The sequence below is a fragment of the Rhinopithecus roxellana genome, chromosome 7 (assembly GCF_007565055.1).
Source record: "Rhinopithecus roxellana isolate Shanxi Qingling chromosome 7, ASM756505v1, whole genome shotgun sequence".
In the NCBI taxonomy this organism is placed as follows: domain Eukaryota; kingdom Metazoa; phylum Chordata; class Mammalia; order Primates; family Cercopithecidae; genus Rhinopithecus; species Rhinopithecus roxellana.
Genome location: NC_044555.1, coordinates 63,505,250 through 63,523,701, shown reverse-complemented (window position 1 = coordinate 63,523,701; position 18,452 = coordinate 63,505,250). Strand labels below are relative to the sequence as shown.

General features: G+C 36.6%; 1 protein-coding gene across 2 annotated transcripts in view; it reads right to left on the bottom strand.

Moving 5' to 3' along the window:
- SYTL5 (synaptotagmin like 5) overlaps window positions 1-18,452 on the bottom strand; it is a 106,110-nt gene that overhangs the window by 24,609 nt on the left and 63,049 nt on the right. For both annotated transcript variants that reach the window (XM_030934092.1, XM_030934093.1), the window contains exons 7-9: window positions 15,775-15,904; window positions 6,522-6,622; window positions 324-416 (exon numbers count right to left, since the gene is read on the bottom strand). In XM_030934092.1, coding sequence (XP_030789952.1) covers window positions 324-416; window positions 6,522-6,622; window positions 15,775-15,904 — 324 coding nt within the window. The remainder of the gene's footprint in view (window positions 1-323; window positions 417-6,521; window positions 6,623-15,774; window positions 15,905-18,452) is intronic.

The following is an 18,452-nucleotide window of genomic DNA, read 5'->3' as shown; positions in this document are numbered from 1 at the left end:
AGAATGGTGTCAGGGAAATGTGTCAGCAGATAACTGAAAAATAATTTATAGGCTTGAGCTGACTGAGCCTGAACTAGGGAGTGAGGAGATTTTAAAACTTGGGTGAGGACTGTGGAAGAAGGAAGAAATCAGGAGCCTGAGAAAAAACTCATACCAAATTAGACTGAAAGGTACTCTGTGGGCAAAGGGCAAGCAGGATCTTACAATGACTTTTAACTCATTATCACATATTGTTCTAAGAACATTTATATCTCCTTTGGAAATGCACAGAAAATCAAAAAGAGAGAAGAGAAACTTTCCGCACGTCCTAGTGAACTGCTTACAGTTGATAGGCCACTTGCCAGACTGTGGGTGTTTGTAGATAACTGCGAGGACACAAAGGCATCAATGCTTTCTTCAGTCTCTTCCAAGGAGTCCTAAAAAAGAAGGGGAAAAAATCAGTGGGTTGGTTTATTTGTTTTTCTAGAATGTCTTTTCACTTGAAAAACCACTTTCTTTCATAAATGTTTGAGAATCAGATAAAAATATCTAGAAATCCCTCTGTTCCTAGGTTTTTCTCTTTTTCTCTCCAGTCAATCTGAATTATACCATCAGAGAAGAGGGCAGGGATAGTGGGTGGAGAGTGGGGTCTCCTTTCTAATGGTGCTTACTTTATGGAAAGAACATGAAATTTGGAATCATACAGACCTGGGTTCAATTCCTGCCTCTAAGGTGATTCATGTTGGGCAATGTACTTACGTTACTTTAAAATTAAAAAAAAAGAAATTTGTGTGCACGTGCACACACACACACACTGCCAAGGTGGTAGTAAAGTATATCTCAAAAATCTCTCCACTAGGATGAACTAGATATCGGACTCTCATCTCAAATCCCAGATTCTACTTTTCCTTTCCCGTTTCTTTTTCTCCTTCATGATAAAGTGGCTTTTTTTTTTTTTTGCCTAGTTATTTAAGTGATATATTTTCCTAGTAAAAACATTTCAAGCAATATAAATAAATGGAAATTAAAAACTTAGGTCTCTCATTAACATATTAATGATCAAATTCCAATATTTTTGATTATATGATCACATATATATACACAATACACATATACACATAGATAGATTATATCATGCATACTGCTTTTTATTATGGGCACTTTTTTTTTTTGCTTCTCCTCTCCTCCTTCCCCTCCTTTCACACCAGGCAAAATTAATATTTGGCATCCTGCTGCACATATTACATTCCACGTCTTTCTCCTTGTTTACATGAAAAATCATATTAAAACATACACACACAAATCTAAGTATACATTCATGGGAATTTTTTTAACTGTTGTTTTACAAATCAGGATTATGATGTACACTTCTGGGCTTGCTTTAAAAAAGTGTTTATGATAAGATACAGCATATTAAAAAGTACATAAAATGTAGACGTATAGTATAATAACAACATCAAATGATCAAGCAGAAGCTCCCTGTGTATCCTGTCCATATCACAAGCCCCTTCTCCCCCAGGGAATAATTAGTATTTTAACTCTTATGGTTAACCACATCCTTGCTTTTATTTATAGTTTAACTGCATAAGCATATACTCTGAAACAAAAAGATTTTGTTTTGCCTGTTTTTGAACTTCGTGTAAATGCAATTAAATGCTACATATTCCTTTGCATTTTGCTTTTTTTGCTTAATACTGCCTTAAAATTCATCAAAATTGTGGCATATTTTTGTAGCCCATTCATTTTCATTGTCATTTAATATTCCATTGTATGATATCCAAAACTTTATCCATTCTCTTGTTGCTGAATATTTGGGTTATTTTCAGATTTTTTTCTATTGTGACCAACACTGATATGTATATTCTGTGAATATGTATCCTGGTGCATATACACACACCACAGTATACACACAACACAGTATATATATTCACACACTTGAATATATACCAGTGAGAGGAATTGTCAAGTCATGGGGTGAGCATATCTCCACATGCTTATCTACATCATTTTAAAGATAATGTCAAATTTTCAGAAGTAGTTATATCAATTTACAGTCTAATCAGTAGTGTATGAGAGTTCCTGTTGCTCCACATCCTTGCCTGCAAACAGATGGTATTGTTAGATTTTTTTTTCATTTTTGCCAATGCAGTAGATGTTTACAGTCTTCATGATTTTAATTTCCATTTCTCTTTTACTAAGTTGAATACTATTTTGTGATAGTCGGCCAACTGGATTTCCTGTTTTGTGAAATACTTGTTCAAAAATTGCTTTTTTTTATATTGATTTATGGTAAGTTGTCACTTAACGTCATCCATAGGTTCTTGAAAACTGCAACTTTAAGTGAGAGGATGTGCAGCAGGTCCTCAAATAATGTCATTTCATTAAAACATTGATGAGGGAAAAAAGGTTTTGTTATACATCATTTTGCTGAAAGTGGAAGTTTCCAAGAATCTGTTGATGACGTTAAATGAGAACTTATTGTAGTTGCCTTTTTCTCACTGATGATCCCACAAGATGAGTTGGAATACCTTGTAAAATAGCATCTTGTAAGAAAGGGCTGGCTTCATGGATGAATTCTTCTGAACATTTGAGGAAGAATTAATGCCAATTCCTGTCAAATTCTTCCAAAAATTGAAGAGGAGGGAACACTTCCAAACCAATTTTATGAAACCAGCACTACCCTGATAGCAAAGTCAGACAAGGATACTACAAAAAAAAAAAAAAAAAAAAAAAAAAAAAAAAGGGACAATTGCAGGCCAATATCCCTGATAAACCATAGATGCAAAAGTCCTCATCAAAATGCTAGCAAACTGAATTCAGCAGCACATGAAGAAGCTCATTCAACCTGACTAATAAGTGGGATTTATCCTTGGAATGCAATGATGGCTTAACATAAACAAATCAATAGTTGTGATAAACTGCATTAACAGAATGAAGGATAAAACCCATATGATCATCTCAATAGATGCAGAAAAGGCACTTGACAAAATCAACATCTCTCCGTACTAAAAACTCAACAAATTAGATAAAGAAAAAATTTACCTCAACATAAAATCATACAGGGCAAGCTGTTAGCTAGCATTATACCCAACATTGAAAAGCTAAAAACATTTCCTCTGAGATCAGAAAAAATGCAGTATGCCCACTCTTACCAACTCTACTCCATATAGTGCTGGATGTCCTAGCTAGAGCAATCAAACAGGGAAAAGAAATAAAAGGCATCTAAACTGGAAAGGAAGAAGTAAAATTGTGTTTGCAGATGACATGATTTTATATATAGAACACCCTAAAAACTTCAGCAAAAAGGTGCCAAAACTAATAAGCTCTTTAATTCTGAAAAAATGCATCCCTATTCTTTTTTCAAATTGTCCCTTTTCTATATTTTTATGTTTTGCTCTTTCTCGGTATACAATTACCCAGTGATCATCACATAAAGTACCAGTCTTCGTATTTCTTTACTTTCTTTTTAAAAGTGGATATTAAAAAATTCAGACATTCACAAAATAGAATGAATAGCATAATGAACCCTTATAACTGATTACCCAGTTTTAGCAATGATCACTTTTCCAGCTATTTTCCTTGCTGCTTATTTTTTCTCCCACAACTTTATTGAGGTATGACTTACATACCATAACATTTACCTATTGTATATATGCAATTCAGTGATTTTTAGCAAATTTAGAGTTGAGCAAACATCAACATAATCCAGTTTTAGTATATCATCAATCCAGTAAGTTACCCCATGCCTGTTTGCAGTCAGTCCCTACTTCTTCAGTCCCTGGCAACCATTAAACTGCTTTAATCTCCCTATCAATTTTCCTTTCATTGACATTTCATATAAATATAATTATATGATATATAGTTTCACCTGGTTTCTTTCACTTAGCATAATATTTTCAAGGTTCATCCATGTTGTAGTATGTGTCAGTACTTCATTTCTTTTTACTTCTGAATAATATATCATTGTATTCCATCTATTCACCAGACATTATTATTTTCACTTTTTGGTTATTACGAATAATGCTGCTATAACCACTCATGTGTAAGTCTTTATGTGGACATATGTTTTCATTTCTCTTGGGTAGATACCTAGGATCAGAATTGCTATGTCATGTAGTAAATTTATGTTTAACTTTTAAAGAAATTGTGAAACTCTTTTACAGAATGGCTGTAGGTAGCATTTTACATTACCACTAGCAACGTAGGGGGGTTCCAATTTCTCTGCATCCTCATTGACACTTATTATTATGTCTTTTTAATCACACCCATTCAAGGGCGTGTGAAGTGGTATCTCATTGTGATTTTAATTTTTGTTTCTCTGATAACTAATGATGTTGAACATATTTTAATGCGGCTATTAGGCATCTGAAAATTTTCTTTGATTAAATGTCTGTACAAATCTTTTCCCCATTATCTAATATGATTATTTGTCTTTTTGATATTGAATGTAAGGGTTTTAAGAAATACATTCTAGATACAAGTCCTTTAACAAATATATAATTTGAAAATATTTTTCCAGTCTGTGGCTTGACTTTTCATGTCTGTAATGGTGTCTTTTGAAGTGTAAACATTTTTCATTTTGATGAAATTCAATTTATCGGGTTTTTTTTTCTTGAACACATGCATCATGCTTTTGGTGCCATATCTAAGAATTATTTGCCTAACTCAAAGTCATGGAGATTTTCTCCTAGGTTTTCTTTTAGAATTTTATGGTTTCACTTCTTACATATAGGTTTATAATCCATTTTGCATTACTTAGTTTCTGTATGGTATATGTTAAGAGTCAAAGTTATTTTATGTTTTGTGGTATTTGGATATCCAGTTGTCCCAGTATGATTTGTTGAAAAGGTTATTCTTTCCCCCACTGAAGTACCAAAAATCAATTGGCCATAAAGTTTTTTTTTTTTCCTGAAATCTCAATTCTATTCCATTGATTGCCAATGCTTATGTCAATACTGTGTTGTACTAATAACTATAACTGTAGGGTAAGTTTTTAAATCTAGTAGTATAAATCTTCCAACTTTGCTCTTTAAAATTGATTTAGTTATTCTGGGTCCCATATATTTTCATATAAATGGTAGAATCATATTTTCTATTTCTACAAAATTATCCTGCTTGTATTTTGATGGGTTTGCATTGTCTATAAATTTATTTGGAGAGAATTTCCATCTTAAAAATATTGAATCTTCTAATCCATTAACATAGAATATGTTTCTACTAATTTAGGTCTCCTTTAATTCAGAAATATTTTTGTTAATTTCAATGCACATGTCTTAACTTTTAAAAATGAATTTATTTCTTACTTTTGAAAATTATTTTTCATGCTATTATGAATGGACTTATATTCTTAATTTCATTTTCCAATTGATTATTGCTAGTATATATAAATACAGTTGATTTTTGTGTATTAATCTTATCTCCTGCAACCTTGCTGAACTTATCAGTTCTAGTCATATTTTTGTAGATCCTTTAATATCTTCTACATACAGAATCATGTCATTTTCTTCTTTAGTATATTGATATAAATTATGCTGATAAATATATAGATTCATTCTTCCACCCATACTTAGCATAAAACTTACTTATTGCTATTTTTATTCACTGCTAGATTTTAATTGACATTATATTTAAAGTTTTGCATATATATTCATAAACTAGTTTGACTTGTAGTTTTATTTTTTAAACTATTTTAAAAATCAAGTCTGAGTGTCAAGATTATACTGGCTGCATATAATGAATGTAAAGATTTTAAAGGTTTTCTAAGATCAGGAATAGTTTAATAGTTTAATAATGTTGGAATTAGTAATTCTTTAAAGGTTGAACATGAGTAAGCTTTGAAATAATTTGATCTCACTGCCTACCTCTCTTTTGGAGGTAGATTTTAAAGTATTTTCCCAGTTTTTTGTACTACAGAAAATGTTATTTCATTTTATAACTCTAAATTTCCTAGTTTGCTTTGGAAAAACTATCAATACCATTTTACATTTGTGTTCTATTTCTTCCAAGGAGTCCAAATTTTATTATAGTAATTACAGAAATCTAAATATCAGAATATTAGACTGGGAAATAACCTTTACAATAATCTAATTTAACCTTCTCATTCTAGAAATGAGTTCACTGAAACATTAATTTTCACATAATTTTGTCTTAGTTTAGAAGTGAATTTATTGGTGGTAACTTGAGATATAGCAATGTTCATGTAAATATGTAATCAGATATGTCTAATAATATTTGGCTTAGGAAAATGCTAGGATCCCTTATTTCCCAGGTTTAGATTAAGTGATAAGCCTTTAGCCAGAAACTGAAATCCCCAACACGTGTTTTCTTAGACATAACCTTCACTCATTAACATGATTGACCATTATGTTTCCTAAGTTATTCTTTCTGTGTTTATGTGTTGACTGTGAAGACTAACAGGAAGAGATGATTGTATATCCTCTCTTTACTCTCAACTCATCATCACCTAAAAGTGTAACCACTTGCAGCAAGATTATGCCCTTATTTCCTCCTCATCATTATATTTTCTTCCACATCCAACTTACCTTGTCTAAAGCCCCAGGGACAGACTTGCTTCTTATGCTTACAGTATCCTCTAAGTCTTCTGTAAATGACTCACTCAAATCTAACTCAGATCGACTCCGATCTGGAAGGTGGAAAGGAAAAAGAAAGACGTGAGTCATCCTATTTTGTGAGAAGATTTCATTTTTTATTGCGAGTGTTTCACCTTTATTTCAGTTCTTTTTAGGCACAGATCATAAATAGTGCCATGAAAGCAACAGTCGGAGTCAGTAACTTCATACTGTTTATGACAACATACTTCCATTTTTAATAATATTTTGGTAATTGCCTTGGACCAAATTACACTTACGTGTTCATGTTTCCTTCTATCACAGGAGGTTAAATGTTTTACTGTAAAATGCTATGTTTTAAGCTGTTTAAGGCAACTGCTTTGCTCCTAGACTTTAAAAACCTCTCTCAGAATAGGCCCTTAAATTTAGAAAAAAAGAAAACCTTAACAATTCTTGCTTGCAATATTTAGAGAATTCACTGTGTTTTCAGATTTGACACAAAATTCAATGCAACTGATTCTAAACTGCCACTTTGAAGTGATATAATAAGTTCCTTTCACACAAAAAGGAGAGGCTATAGATGCAACGAGAGGAAGTTCTATTTCTTAAGGGACCAAAACATTCTTTCATCAGAAGAACATCTTGTTTTCAGTTTTGAAAATATAAGTTACAGAGTAATACACCTCTTAGTAATGCTGTAGACAGCTTACCAAGTCAGCACAGCTTATTTCCACAAAATAGTTCTATACCAAAGCACTACTGAGATGGATATAGTTACTTATAAATGAGTAAGATTGGAGAGAGTAATCAAGTACTTAAGTTTGAATTGATGAAAAAAATAATGCAGAAGTGCTTAGCATAGGCCTGACACAGAGTATGTACTCAATTAACAGGAGTTGTTGAGTCGAAGTAGTAATGGAGGTAGACCCTATGATGTTGGTTTCTAAATTAGTTTAAAAATTTAATTAACAGGTGAACAGCTTTTTACTCCTGAGCAAAATGTAGCAATAACCACACACATTTAGAAAACCCTTTGGGAGCTGGCTGGCTAGAACAGACACCTCAATTCAGCATACCGAATCCTGCCTTAGGCTTTATGCATATATCATCATTAGGTAACAGGTAGCTTTTTAATGTTGAAGACTTCATCATGATTTTTATTCCATGCATGGGACACAAGCTTCATAATTATGACAAATTTCTCTATTTTCTTAGTCATAGGTATTAACATTTCAAAATGATTAATAGCTGCTTCAGAGGACTGTTGTGATAATGAAGTAAAATGACATATTTGAGTGTATCATGCAAATGAAAGGGGTAATTATTAATATCTTAGTGCTGCTTGCAAATAACTTCTTATTTAAACCACAGAATGATTTTCTTTTTTTTTTTTAATTTTTTTTTATTATACTTTAAATTCTAGGGTACATGTGCATAACGTGCAGGTTTGTTACATATGTATATTTGTGCCATGTTGGTGTGCTGCACCCATCAACTCGTCAGCACCCATCAATTCATCATTTATATCATGTATAACTCCCCAATGCAATCCCTCACCCCTCCCCCCTCCCCATGATAGGCCCCAGTGTGTGATGTTCCCCTTCCCGAGTCCAAGTGATCTCATTGTTCAGTTCCCACCTACGAGTGAGAACATGCTGTGTTTGGTTTTCTCTTCTTGTGATAGTTTGCTAAGAATGATGGTTTCCAGCTGCATCCATGTCCCTACAAAGGACACAAACTCATCCTTTTTTATGGCTGCATAGTATTCCATGGTGTATATGTGCCACATTTTCTTAATCCAGTCTGTCACAGATGGACATTTGGGTTGATTCCAAGTCTTTGCTATTGTGAATAGTGCTGCAATAAACATACGTGTGCATGTGTCTTTGTAGTAGAATAATTTATAATCCTTTGGGTATATACCCAGTAGTGGGATGGCTGGGTCATATGGTACATTTAGTTCTAGATCCTTGAGGAATCACCATACTGTTTTCCACAATGGTTGAACTAGTTTACAATCCCACCAACAGTGTAAAAGTGTTCCTATTTCTCCACATCCCCTCCAGCACCTGTTGTTTCCTGACTTCTTAATGATTGCCATTCTAACTGGTGTGAGATGGTATCTCATTGTGGTTTTGATTTGCATTTCTCTGATGGCGAGTGATGATGAGCATTTTTTCATGTGTCTGTTGGCTGTATGAATGTCTTCTTTTGAGAAATGTCTGTTCATATCCTTTGCCCACTTTTTGATGGGGTTGTTTGTTTTTTTCTTGTATATTTGTTTGAGTTCTTTGTAGATTCTGGATATTAGCCCTTTGTCAGATGAGTAGATTGCAAAAATTTTCTCCCATTCTGTAGGTTGCCTGTTCACTCTGATGGTAGTTTCTTTTGCTGTGCAGAAGCTCTTTAGTTTAATTAGATCCCATTTGTCAATTTTGGCTTTTGCTGCCGTTGCTTTTGGTGTTTTAGACATGAAGTCCTTGCCCATGCCTATGTCCTGAATGGTACTACCTAGATTTTCTTCTAGGGTTTTTATGGTATTAGGTCTAACATTTAAGGCTCTAATCCATCTTGAATTAATCTTCGTATAAGGAGTAAGGAAAGGATCCAGTTTCAGCTTTCTACTTATGGCTAGCCAATTTTCCCAGCACCATTTATTAAATAGGGAATCCTTTCCCCATTTCTTGTTTTTATCAGGTTTGTCAAAGATCAGATGGCTGTAGATGTGTGGTATTATTTCTGAGGACTCTGTTCTGTTCCATTGGTCTATAGCTCTGTTTTGGTACCAGTACCATGCTGTTTTGGTTACTGTAGCCTTGTAGTATAGTTTGAAGTCAGGTAGCGTGACACCTCCAGCTTTGTCCTTTTGACTTAGGATTGTCTTGGCAATGCAGGCTCTTTTTTGGTTCCATATGAACTTTAAAGCAGTTTTTTCCAATTCTGTGAAGAAACTCATTGGTAGCTTGATGGGGATGGCATTGAATCTATAAATAACCTTGGGCAGTATGGCCATTTTCACAATATTGATTCTTCCTATCCATGAGCATGGTATGTTCTTCCATTTGTTTGTGTCCTCTTTGATTTCACTGAGCAGTGGTTTGTAGCTCTCCTTGACAAGGTCCTTTACATCCCTTGTAAGTTGGATTCCTAGGTATTTTATTCTCTTTGAAGCAATTGTGAATGGAAGTCCATTCCTGATTTGGCTCTCTGCTTGTCTGTTACTGGTGTATAAGAATGTTTGTGATTTTTGCACATTAATTTTGTATCCTGAGACTTTGCTGAAGTTGCTTATCAGCTTAAGGAGATTTTGGGCTGAAACGATGGGGTTTTCTAAATATACAATCATGTCATCTGCAAACAGGGACAATTTGACTTCTTCTTTTCCTTACTGAATACCCTTGATTTCTTTCTCTTGCCTGATTGCCCTAGCCAGAACTTCCAACACTATGTTGAATAGGAGTGGTGAGAGAGGGCATCCCTGTCTTGTACCAGTTTTCAAAGGGAATTTTTCCAGTTTTTGCCCATTCAGTATGATATTAGCTGTGGGTTTGTCATAAATAGCGCTTATTATTTTGAGGTACGTTCCATCAATACCGAATTTATTGAGCGTTTTTAGCATGAAGGGCTGTTGAATTTTGTCAAAAGCCTTTTCTGCATCTATTGAGGTAATCATGTGGTTCTTGTCTTTGGTTCTGTTTATATGCTGGATTATGTTTATTGATTTGCGAATGTTGAACCAGCCTTGCATCCCAGGGATGAAGCCCACTTGATCATGGTGGATAAGCTTTTTGATGTGCTGCTGAATCCGGTTTGCCAGTATTTTATTGAGGATTTTTGCATTGATGTTCATCAGGGATATTGGTCTAAAATTCTCTTTTTTTGTTGTGTCTCTGCCAGGCTTTGGTATCAGGATGATGTTGGCCTCATAAAATGAGTTAGGGAGGATTCCCTCTTTTTCTATTGATTGGAATAGTTTCAGAAGGAATGGTACCAGCTCCTCCTTGTACCTCTGGTAGAATTCAGCTGTGAATCCATCTGGTCCTGGACTTTTTTTGGTGGGTAGGCTATTAATTGTTGCCTCAATTTCAGAGCCTGCTATTGGTCTATTCAGGGATTCAACTTCTTCCTGGTTTAGTCTTGGGAGAGTGTAAGTGTCCAGGAAATTATCCATTTCTTCTATATTTTCTAGTTGATTTGCATAGAGGTGTTTATAGTATTCTCTGATGGTAGTTTGTATTTCTGTGGGTTGGTGGTGATATCCCCTTTATCATTTTTTATTGCATCTATTTGATTCCTCTCTCTTTTCTTCTTTATTAGTCTTGCTAGTGGTCTGTCAATTTTGTTGATCTTTTCAAAAAACCAACTCCTGGATTCATTGATTTTTTGGAGGGTTTTTTGTGTCTCTATCTCCTTCAGTTCTGCTCTGATCTTAGTTATTTCCTGCCTTCTGCTAGCTTTTGAATGTGTTTGCTCTTGCCTCTCTAGTTCTTTTAATTGTGATGTTAGAGTGTCAATTTTAGATCTTTCCTACTTTCTCTTGTGGGCATTTAGTGCTATAAATTTCCTTCTACACACTGCTTTAAATGTGTCCCAGAGATTCTGGTATGTTGTATCTTTGTTCTCATTGGTTTCAAAGAACATCTTTATTTCTGCCTTCATTTCATTATGTACCCAGTAGTCATTCAGGAGCAGGTTGTTCAGTTTCCATGTAGTTGAGCGGTTTTGATTGAGTTTCTTAGTCCTGAGTTCTAGTTTCATTGCACTGTGGTCTGAGAGACAGTTTGTTATAATTTCTGTTCTTTTACATTTGCTGAGGAGTGCTTTACTTCCAATTATGTGGTCAATTTTGGAATAAGTGCGATGTGGTGCTGAGAAGAATGTATATTCTGTTGATTTGGGGTGGAGAGTTCTATAGATGTCTATTAGGTCCGCTTGGTGCAGAGATGAGTTCAATTCCTGGATATCCTTGTTAACTTTCTGTCTCGTTGATCTGTCTAATGTTGACAGTGGAGTGTTGAAGTCTCCCATTATTATTGTATGGGAGTCTAAGTCTCTTTGTAAGTCTCTAAGGACTTGCTTTATGAATCTGGGTGCTCCTGTATTGGGTGCATATATATTTAGGATAGTTAGCTCTTCCTGTTGAATTGATCCCTTTACCATTATGTAATGGCCTTCTTTGTCTCTTTTGATCTTTGATGGTTTAAAGTCTGTTTTCTCAGAGACAAGGATTGCAACCCCTGCTTTTTTTTGTTCTCCATTTGCTTGGTAGATCTTCCTCCATCCCTTTATTTTGAGCCTATGTATGTCTCTGCATGTGAGATGGGTCTCCTGAATACAGCAGACTGATGGGTCTTGACTCTTTATCCAGTTTGCCAGTCTGTGTCTTTTAATTGGAGCATTTAGTCCATTTACATTTAAGGTTAATATTGTTATGTGTGAACTTGATCCTGCCATTATGATATTAACTGGTTATTTTGCTCGTTAGTTGATGCAGTTTCTTCCTAGCCTCGATGGTCTTTACATTTTGGCATGTTTTTGCAATGGCTGATACCGGTTGTTCCTTTCCATGTTTAGGGCTTCCTTCAGGGTCTCTTGTAAGGCAGGCCTGGTGGTGACAAAATCTCTAAGCATTTGCTTATCTGTAAAGTATTTTATTTCTCCCTCACTTATGAAACTTAGTTTGGCTGGATATGAAATTCTGGGTTTAAAATTCTTTTCTTTAAGAACGTTGAATATTGGCCCCCACTCTCTTCTGGCTTGTAGAGTTTCTGCCGAGAGATCTGCTGTTAGTCTGATGGGCTTCCCTTTGTGGGTAACCCGACCTTTCTCTCTGGCTGCCCTTAAGATTTTTTCCTTCATTTCAACTTTGGTGAATCTGGCAATTATGTGTCTTGGAGTTGCTCTTCTCGAGGAGTGTCTTTGTGGTGTTCTCTGTATTTCCTGAATTTGAATGTTGGCCTGCCTTACTAGGTTGGGGAAGTTCTCCTGGATGATATCCTGAAGAGTGTTTTCCAACTTGGTTCCATTTTCCCCCTCACTTTCAGGCACCCCAATCAGACGTAGATTTGGTCTTTTTACATAATCCCATACTTCTTGTAGGCTTTGTTCATTTCTTTTTCTTCTTTTTTCTTTTGGTTTCTCTTCTCGCTTCATTTCATTCATTTGATCCTCAATCGCTGATACTCTTTCTTCCAGTTGATCGAGTCGGTTACTGAAGCTTGTGCATTTGTCACGTATTTCTCGTGTCATGGTTTTCATCTCTGTCATTTTGTTTATGACCTTCTCTGCATTAATTAGTCTATCTGTCAATTCTTCCACTCTTTTTTCAAGATTTTTAGTTTCTTTGCGCTGGGTACATAATTCCTCCTTTAGCTCTGAGAAGTTTGATGGACTGAAGCCTTCTTCTCTCATCTCATCAAAGTCATTCTCTCACCAGCTTCGATCCGTTGCTGGTGATGGGCTGCGCTCCTTTGCAGGGGGAGATGCGCTCTTATTTTTTGAATTTCCAGCTTTTCTGCCCTGCTTTTTCCCCATCTTTGTGGTTTTATCTGTCTCTGGTCTTTGATGATGGTGACGTACTGATGGGGTTTTGGTATAGGTGTCCTTCCTGTTTGATAGTTTTCCTTCTGACAGTCAGGACCCTCAGCTATAGGTCTGTTGGAGATTGCTTGAGGTCCACTCCAGACCCTGTTTGCCTGGGTACCGGCAGCAGAGGTTGCAGAAGATAGAATATTGCTGAACAGCGAGTGTACCTGTCTGATTCTTCCTTTGGAAGCTTCCTCTCAGGGGTGTACTCCACCCTGTGAGGTGTGGGGTGTCAGACTGCCCCTAGTGGGGGATGTCTCCCAGTTAGACTACTCAGGGGTCAGGGACCCACCTGAGCAGGCAGTCTGTCCGTTCTCAGATCTCAACCTCCCCGTTGGGAGATCCATTGCTCTCTTCAAAGCTGTCAGACAAAGTCGTTCGCGTCTGCTCAGGCCTCTGCTGTTTCCCCTGTTGTTTTTTTAGCTGAGCCCTGCCCCCAGAGGTGGAGTCTATAGAGACAGGCAGGTTTCCTTGAGCTGCTGTGAGCTCCACCCAGTTCGAGCTTCCCAGCGGCTTTGTTTACCTACTTAAGCCTCAGCAATGGCGGGCGCCCCTCCCCCAGCCTCGCTGCTGCCTTGGGGTTAGATCGCCGCAGACTGCTATGTTAACAATGAGGGAGGCTCCGTGGGCGTGGGACCCTCCCGGCCAGGTGAGGGATATATTCTTCTGGTGTGCCCGTTGCTTAAAGCGTGGTATTGGGGTGGGAGTTACCCGATTTTCCAGGTGTTGTGTGTCTCAGTTCCCCTGGCTAGGAAAAGGGATTCCCTTCCCCCTTGCACTTCCCAGGTGAGGCGATGCCTCGCCCTGCTTCAGCTCTCGCTGGTCAGGCTGCAGCAGCTGACCAGCACTGATTGTCCGGCACTCCCTAGTGAGATGACCCCAGTACCTCAGTTGAAAATGCAGAAATCTGTAGATGCCATCTGGAAGCATCAATAAATTGATAAGTATATGGTGAATTAAAATTACTTTTATAATGTTTTGCTTTCATTAATGTTTGTTATGGCAAAAATGTAAGATTTCCTACAATTTTGTCTTCAAATCCCAATCGAGCCCTTCAAACTTTTATTCAGGTTCTCCAGATTATTTGGAGTTTTTGTTATCAAAGCACAAGGAAAGCTGGCATTCATTATCAGACTTTGCTGCTTTACAATGATTTCAAATCATTTCATGATACAAATAAAGTGCCTCTGACTGGTAGTCAGACCTGGGTAATGGTGCCAACTCTGCCACCAGCTAGCAAATCAAATGACCCTGCTTTGTAAAACAAAAGGAGCACCCTAGGGTCAAAAAAGTAGACAACTTCGGAGCTCTTAGATTAAGATCTCAGAAATCCTACCGTGAGAATCCAGGGAGATAAAGCAATGCCAAAGTACACTGTGAGTAGCAAAACAGTATACAAAGGGGTGTTTTTATGTTTTCACCTTGTTTCATTCCACTCATTTTCATTGTGAGGAGCCCTGAATCCGAAAAGGGTAGTGACTACTAGTCCAGTGCTCCTTCCACTGTATCATGCGGTTCTAAAGGACATCTTTTTCTGTTTACATAAATTTATCCACTTAAAATGTGATAATGTGGAGACAAAGCGAGGTTTGATGACATAAACTTTTCTCTGCATTGGTCTTTTCACTATCTTATTTGCTAAATTTCTTGATTTTCTTCAACCTCCCCACCCTCCATTTTTTGGATATTAAACAGGGAAAGCTTGCTACATTATAAAGGTTGTTGGCACCATTTATTTTACACAAAGGCTAAAGGTTAACTTTTGGAAATGATGAGCTACTTTTATATATGTGTTTACTCGTGCTTTGTGATATTTCTGGATCATTCCAGTCATAAAGACTTATTACATGTACTATTTCTTGCTACCTGTGGAAAGGTATATTTTAAAGAATGTATAACCAACAGTCCATTTACTTTTTATTAGTATGTAGAGGATTTGTATCTAATTCATGAATGTAGTTTTACAATAGTTTGTCATTATAAATGGAGCAAAGTACATTATCTTTATTCCAAAATGTACATTATGTAAGAATTGTAAATATACTTGATTAAGTACTTTGTATGCCAAAAAATTACAATAAGTCAATAAAAATCTCACCTCTGGCTTAAAAAAAAAAAAAAAAAAAAAAAAAAAGAAAATGCAGAAATCACTGGTCTTCTGTGTCGCTGGTGCTGGGAGTTGGAGACTGGAGCTGTTCCTATTCGGCCATCTTGCTCCGCCCCTTCCACAGAATGATTTTCTTTTGTCTTTATGTAGGAAACTTCTGACCACTATATCAATTGAACTACCATTTCCTTGAACTCTGAGCTAGCATTCTTATCTGTCATATCAAATGTATCCTGGAACCGTTTATATTCCCTACATTCAAATATTGATATTCTGATGTAGCACTGAAACTCGGTGATGATGCCTGGCAGGAGTATATACTAAATCAATGGAATTTTCACAAATGTAAGGTGCCCAAAGCATTACCTGGGTCTATCTTCAAGCAGTTCTTATGGAGTGGCCTACCACCATAGGTCAAAGAAGGGATGCTTACTTTTTAAAGCGTGAGACATCCATTTAATGCCATACATAGCAGTCAATTCCATTTGTTTTAGTCATTTTAGACAACAGAGTAGGCATGTTGTAAATACCCACCTGAGGAGAGAGAGGTTCCAGACACTGCTATGGAAGGTGTGCCAGAAGTGTTTCTGCAGTGACTCTTTGTGAACTCCTGAGAGGTACCTTCAATAGCAGCCAAATCTGTGCAATTTTCAAAACCATACTCCTTCCCACAAAGCAAAAATGAGAAAAACAAATTATACTGACTGTAATTTACTACAAAATTCATCTATATAAAATATACTCCAAAACACCTTTATATGTATTACTATTTAGGAGGACCTAATTGACATTTGAAGGACCCTCACCAGGAGTCTATGTAACTCCAAAATTTACCATCAATAATTGCTATCCAAAATCTATTCCAAGATGTTTGTTAATTAGTGCAAAAGGTATCTGGACAATTTCTCATTCCCCAAATCAATGAGTGTTCTAATATACGATTAATAAGAAAGATTATACAGGTACCCTCAATCTTATATGAACTATGTATAATAATCTGGCAAGATTCAGGCTTAAAACTCTGTTTGGTCCTATTTTGTTCCCTCTTTCAACATACCCTCTCTTCAACCATCCCTTACCTCTTCCACTCCCATTTAACAGAACTCCATGTACCTTTTCCATCTAGAAGGCTGGCTGGTCAGAATATGGATGGTTACATCTATTTTGGAATGACTTTCATGCATGGTACTTATCAATGTTCATAAAATGATAAAGAGAGAAAAATTCCCAAGCTCACAGGAATAGTATTCTTTTGTGTGGTGTCTGCTTGTAAATAAATGCTTGTACATGTGGCAGAATTCAGTCTGGGACTTGCTTTCATTGTAACATATGTTAAAGAAAATTCTGTCCAAACTTTGCCATGACCATAGACCCAACTTTGTCTGTGACCTTTGCCCTGCTGTAGACCAAGGCAGGGCTTGACTGCTGCCTCATCTGAAGCTTGCTTGAGTGTTAAAACAACAGCTACAACAAATTTTGGACCTTTCCAGAACTGGGCTGAGGTTAAGTGTCCATTCAAATTACATCATGGTATGATAATGATCAAATCTAAAACAGATTTTTCACTTCTCCCTTCTATAAACAATCAAAAAGTGTCTTTTGAAACCCTAGAGGAAGAATTTCCTCCCTGTTTCCCATACCTTAGACATTCAGGAACACTTTGATGAACTCACTACAGTGAAATGTGGCTTTCACTTGCTTAGCATGCTAATTGATTCAGTTTCAATTTAGACTGTTTTTAGTATCTTATTATTCTCCAACACATAATACCTGTAGCAGGAGGTATATAGCTCCTAACTTCCTCTAATTGCCATAGACAAGCAAAGTTTATCAAGAGTGTGACAGAGGTCAATTTGATAAATTAGTTTAGGTCAATTTTCAACACCTCTTCAAAAAGTCATTCACACATGGAGTCCTCTAATGAAGCAAGACCAAGTTCCTTGGAGGCAACTACATTAATGGCAAGTTTTCCCACAGGTGATCTGTGAGTATCATTAGTATTGTGCAATAATAGGCCAATTAATATTGCAGTGTCATTAACAAGCAATACATACCCCAAAGGTTCAGGATGTCAAGCCTAAAATTAATAGGTTACATCATAGTAGAGGACAGGTTAGAGACTTTCATGCTCTAAAAGTTTTCTGTGATGGTTAATATTAGGTATCTACTTGATTGGATTGAGGGATGCCTAGATGGCTGATAAAGTATTATTCTGGGTGCGTCTGTGAGGTTGTTGCCAGAGGAGACTGACATTGGAGTCAGTGGACTGAGAGAGGAAGACCTACTCCCAGTGTGGAGTGGGCACCATCCAATCAGCTGCCAGTGTGGCTAGAACAAAGCACATGAAATAACAGGGATAAGCAGCTTGTTTGCTGAATCTGCTCGCTCTTTCTCTTCCCAAGCTGCACCAGACACTTGGCTTCCTCTCCTCCTGTCCTTGGACATCAGACTCCAGGTTCTTCAGCCTTTAGACTCTGGGACTTACACGAGCAGCCTCCCAGGGGCTCTTGGGCTTTCAGCTTCAGACTAGGGTTACGTTGTCAGCATCCCTGGTTTTGAGGCATTTGGACTTGGATTGAGCCATCCTACTGTCTTCTCTCTTTCCACAACTTGCAGACAGCCTATCGTGGGACGTTGTCTTGTAATTGTGTGAACAAATTCTCCCTAATAAACTCACTTATATATGTCTGCATATATCTTATCAGTTCTATCCCTGTGGAGATCCCTGACTAATATATTTTCTTTCATGCTAAAGCAGAAAAGAACATTGAAACAAAGAGAGGCTAAGAAATGGGAGAAATTGAGAAGTTGTTACCTTGCTCATCATCTAATGCTATGTACTTCCCATCTAAGGCTATAAACTTCCCTTTATAATGAAAGAGCAAATGTACTTTATAAACTACTGTGCTGTCTTATTTTTATTCAATAGAAAGTACTTCTCTTTGTTTCTCTTTTTTTCTCTTAGAAAAGACCAACTTAGACCACATAGATTGCAAGAATGAGCTCAACATAGGCACTGTCTGCTATGTATATGTACATATAGTCTACTAAATTGCAGGGAATTTCTGTTGGGGAAATCTGGGCGCTGTTAAACAAAGAAATACACAAGTAGGGGCTGTGAGTTTTGAGGGTATTGGCACATGAAAAGGGTGATTTCCCCCCAATAATCTCAAATTGTACGTAGGAAGATAAACTTTGTTGTGAGAATAAAC